Below are 4,868 nucleotides of genomic sequence, written 5' to 3'. Positions count from 1 at the left end.
CCTAAAACATGCAAACAAAGGAAAATGTACTCGTTATTATCAAGTGAAAATATTCTTAACGATTGTTTGTTAATTAATTACTTTTCCATTCAGAATTATTTCAACTGTTATTATTATTATTATTATTATTAACAATAATAATTCTGTAGTAATGATATATTGTTATTATTATTATTACAGTATTCTTTCATGACTATCATCGGCTTTATTATCAACATTAGCTTGCTAATTTACATTTGTATAATATTTGTTAATTATTTTACTTGACTGGGAGAGTTAGATGAGTTTAAGTTAGTCAATTTTGAATTATATTAGTATAGACTGCATAAGATTAATCAAGGTTGTGTTAAGTTGGGTTGTATAAGATTAATCAAGGTTGTAACAACAGGAACACTAGCCGTCACTGTAGTAACAACAGGTACACTAGCCGTCACTGTAGTAACAACAGGAACACTAGCCGTCACTGCAGTAACAACAGGAACACTAGCCGTCACTGTAGTAACAACAGGAACACTAGCCGTCACTGTAGTAACAACAGGAACACTAGCCGTCACTGTAGTAACAACAGGAACACTAGCCGTCACTGTAGTAACAACAGGTACACTAGCCGTCACTGTAGTAACAACAGGTACACTAGCCGTCACTGTAGTAACAACAGGAACACTAGCCGTCACTGCAGTAACAACAGGAACACTAGCCGTCACTGTAGTAACAACAGGAACACTAGCCGTCACTGTAGTAACAACAGGAACACTAGCCGTCACTGTAGTAACAACAGGAACACTAGCCGTCACTGTAGTAACAACAGGAACACTAGCCGTCACTGTAGTAACAACAGGAACACTAGCCGTCACTGCAGTAACAACAGGAACACTAGCCGTCACTGCAGTAACAACAGGAACACTAGCCGTCACTGTAGTAACAACAGGTACACTAGCCGTCACTGTAGTAACAACAGGAACACTAGCCGTCACTGTAGTAACAACAGGAACACTAGCCGTCACTGTAGTAACAACAGGTACACTAGCCGTCACTGTAGTAACAACAGGAACACTAGCCGTCACTGCAGTAACAACAGGAACACTAGCCGTCACTGTAGTAACAACAGGTACACTAGCCGTCACTGTAGTAACAACAGGAACACTAGCCGTCACTGTAGTAACAACAGGAACAAGGAGGAGGAGGGCGGCCTGCGTGACGGGAGTCGTCGAGTGCATCTTTCTTAGGTGGTGACAGTGCCCGTCCGGCCAACACCACCACCCAATACCAGTGAAGCCCACACCGGAAATTACTCTTCCGTTTCCCGTGGATGTCCTGTCACCTCTGCTTTAATACCCCGTCAGTTCTAAGGCAACAAGGCAGTCAGTCAGTCGTGGTCTATACTGCAGTCAGTCGCCGCCTCCTATCTTTACCTCAGTCACCACTCACCTGCTCTAAACGACTGTTGCTAATCGTTCATAAACAACAAACTCTACTTACAAATGCAAAATAAATATATTGTCAATAACAGTAGATATTATAATTATTTTAAATGCATATGCAGCTCTCTAGGGTGCAAAGGGTCAATGAATTCACAGGACCTGCTATAGTCACAGGACCTGCTATATAGTCACAGGACCTGCTATATAGTCACAGGACCTGCTATATAGTCACAGGACCTGCTATATAGTCACAGGACCTGCTATATAATCACAGGACCTGCTTATAGTCACAGGATCTGCTATATAATCACAGGACCTGCTATATAGTCACAGGACCTGCTATATAGTCACAGGACCTGCTATATAGTCACAGGACCTGTTATATTGTCACAGGACCTGCTATATAGTCACAGGACCTGTTATATTGTCACAGGACCTGCTATATAGTCACAGGACCTGCTATATAGTCACAGAACCTGCTATATTGTCACAGGATCCCACTATTCGGTTAAAGTACCCGACATTTCATCACATGATCAACCGTTTTTATTTTCCGAATATTTAAGCGCTATAGTACTAAACAAATAACAAATTAATAAATAATAATAATAATAATGACCTTTCCCTTGTGCAGGGAGGACGAACCCTTGATATCTGGTTCTCCGCGCGCTAGGAGGAGGAGGAGGAACCCCTTGAGCCACGGAGCGCTAACAAACGATATTATGCTACAAAGTGTCTCTTTAATTATGGGCCTTCATTATTTTCTCATCTGTGAGGTAATTTGTAAATTTCCGCCAAGATGACTCCTCTCATATTAATTACTCGACTAGTTAATGATGAAGTCGTCGCTCCTTTGTTGTGTCAAGGTCCAATCGTGGCAGTCTTGGGCGCCGCTGCTGTCCTCTCGCCTTATACCTCCGGTTTTTCTTTAACGGAATCGACCAACCCGTTAAAAAAACACGCGATGTATTAGTCAATATTCACGTATCTTAATGTTGACGTTTTTTCTCAGGATCGGCCTTGATAGATTATAAGCAGGGTTGCTTCAGTTCGTACCTTTCTGGTTAGGTAAAACTTGGGTAAAACAACGCATGGTAAAGCGAGAGAGCGGGCTCAACTGCCTGAAACGTCAGTTTTTATTTACATTTGATGATCTGCCACGCAGCTAGTTTGGTAGTGTCTGCGTCTGTGGTACTCCGCATGTTTGTTCATACGCCTGTCAGCGAGTCTATACTCCTGTCAACGAGTCCTGTCTGTCGGCGAGTCCATACGCCTGTCAGCGAGTCTATACTCCTGCCAGCGATTCTATACTCCTGCCAGCGAGTCTATACTCCTGTCAGCGAGTCGATACTCCTGTCAGCGAGTCTATACTCCTGCCAGCGATTCTATACTCCTGTCAGCGAGTCTATACTCCTGTCAGCGAGTCGATACTCCTGTCAGCGAGTCTATATACCGTCAGTGAGTCCATACGTCAACAGTGAGTCCATAAGCCTGTCAACGATCATGCAGGAATTTGTGCATGCCCAAACTGGAAGTAATTAGAAGTAATCAGTGTTGAATGTAATGTTTTCCGTTGCCCGCTGGATTACTTTAACTTCTCAATGTTATCTACCGGTTACGGTATCATCCGCAAAAGATGACACGAGGCTGTGGTGTTTGTTCTCGTCAGTGGCTGATGTGAGGTTGTTCGCAAGGTAGCCCGCTCACTTACTAACCAGAGAGAAAGAAGCTTAACTTGGCTGAGTGCGTACGTACACCTATTTGTGTACGTATACGCCAAACCGTGTATACATATGATAACCCCGTGTATAAAAACGCATGTTTAAGAGTATATTCACGAAGGTTCATAATAGGCTGGAGCATCCTAAAAATCATGGACAAAAAAATCAGATCTAGAAAGTTTTTGTAAATGTCAAAAATATATAATAAATACACAAATTGTGATGTTGCTATAGAAGTTAAGATTGGAATAGCAAATTTTTTTTATTCTGATTAAATTTTATAATAATTACTGGTAATGTTGTTTTAATTAATGATGTATTTCAGGGAAAAAATATATTGTAATTTTTTATAATAAAATCATTACTATTATTTTTTATTTATTTTTTATTTTGTTGCAGATCTATGGTTGGCATATTATATTAACTAAAATGTTGCATTTCATAGATGTAGGCTATAGAGCAAATTTTGGCTAGGATAATTTTTGTAATTCACGTTCGACTGCGTTTTGTTTGTATGTTCGTCCACGTGTACGTTTGTTCGCATCTATGTTCGTCTTGCTTACGTTTATCACAGTACGTTCATGACTGTGTACGTTTGTCTACGTGTACGTTCGCCTACGTGTACGTTCGCCTACGTGTACGTTCGCCTACGTGTACGCTCCTACGTGTAGATAAGTTCCTTGTTTGTGCTCTCATTAATCTCTGGGTATTAAAAGTTTTAGCTGGGCGCCTCCAGCTTGTCGGAAACGACCAGAATTTTTTTTAAAGGAATTTCCTATAAAAAATCCAAATGAGAAGACTGAGCGATCGTTATATTTTATATATTTTGTGCGTAATTTTTATGTTGATGTATTTGGGGACCGGCGGACGTTTTTTGTGAATGTTTTTTGTTGTTTGTGAATGATTTGTTATTGTCTTTATTTTTGTTCTTTGCTATCTTGTTCATAAATGTAATTTTGTTTGGCCCTTTTTTTATACTTCTACTGGGTCTAGGTTTCTATCCCAAAGTCCTTTAAGCTCCGTGTGTGTAATGAGAGACCCTCTTGGAGACCCTCTTCCTCTCTCACATATTATCTTTTTCTCTTTTATTATTTTTCTGTGTCTTTATCTCTCTCTCTCCTTCGTCTTTTTTGTTGATGCCCTGGTTTTACAGGAGTAATAACTTTTGTTTTTATATTAATATCAATAAATTCAATTTGTCCTCAGGTTAGGAGAAATTGTATATGATCAATTGATTGATTTTTTGAGAAAAGTTGCTTGATGTGAGAACACGCGCGGCGGATGCTCGTCACGTTGGAAATGAATGATTGCCGGAAAAAAAACTGCTCTAGAGAATAGTAATATTGGTGAAACTGTTGCTGGCTGAGCGTCTTGTGTTGTGAATGACCGTTTTCTGGTTGTCCACACAATAATGTCAGATGGTTGTTGAATGTTTCACGCCGAGGGTGTATATACGGTTCATGGCAAAGCACCAAGTCTCTTCCCTTCTTTGTGTTGTTTTCATCATGAACATATTCATTTTTTTTCCATGGACGAAAAAACATAAACTTTTTCAGCAACGGGACTTCCCATCTGTTGTGAAGGTAAAGGCTAGAGTGTAGGCATTAGTGTAGGAAGGGGGTTTACAAATGAGATTTAGTATGTCGTTAAAGTATGAACACACACACACACACACACACACACACACACACACACACACACACACACACACACACACACACACACA

General features: G+C 40.3%; 1 protein-coding gene across 1 annotated transcript; it reads right to left on the bottom strand.

Annotated features, from left to right (window-relative positions):
• Nucleotides 1-335: 335 nt before the first annotated feature.
• LOC138365299 (hepatitis A virus cellular receptor 1-like) lies at nt 336-1,217 on the bottom strand. Its single transcript, XM_069325584.1, has one exon. The coding sequence runs from the start codon at nt 1,215-1,217 to the stop codon at nt 336-338; it is 882 nt and encodes a 293-aa protein (XP_069181685.1).
• Between the last annotated feature and the right edge of the window lie 3,651 nt (nt 1,218-4,868).

Source organism: Procambarus clarkii, chromosome 16 (genome assembly GCF_040958095.1).
Source record: "Procambarus clarkii isolate CNS0578487 chromosome 16, FALCON_Pclarkii_2.0, whole genome shotgun sequence".
In the NCBI taxonomy this organism is placed as follows: domain Eukaryota; kingdom Metazoa; phylum Arthropoda; class Malacostraca; order Decapoda; family Cambaridae; genus Procambarus; species Procambarus clarkii.
The sequence above is the reverse complement of the archived record's forward strand: the minus strand, read 5'-3'. Positions and strand labels throughout refer to the sequence as shown.

Excerpts from the sequence above, each read along its gene's own strand:
- LOC138365299 (XM_069325584.1), bottom strand. The coding sequence starts at position 1,217 with ATGCACTCGACGACTCCCGTCACGCAGGCCGCCCTCCTCCTCCTTGTT.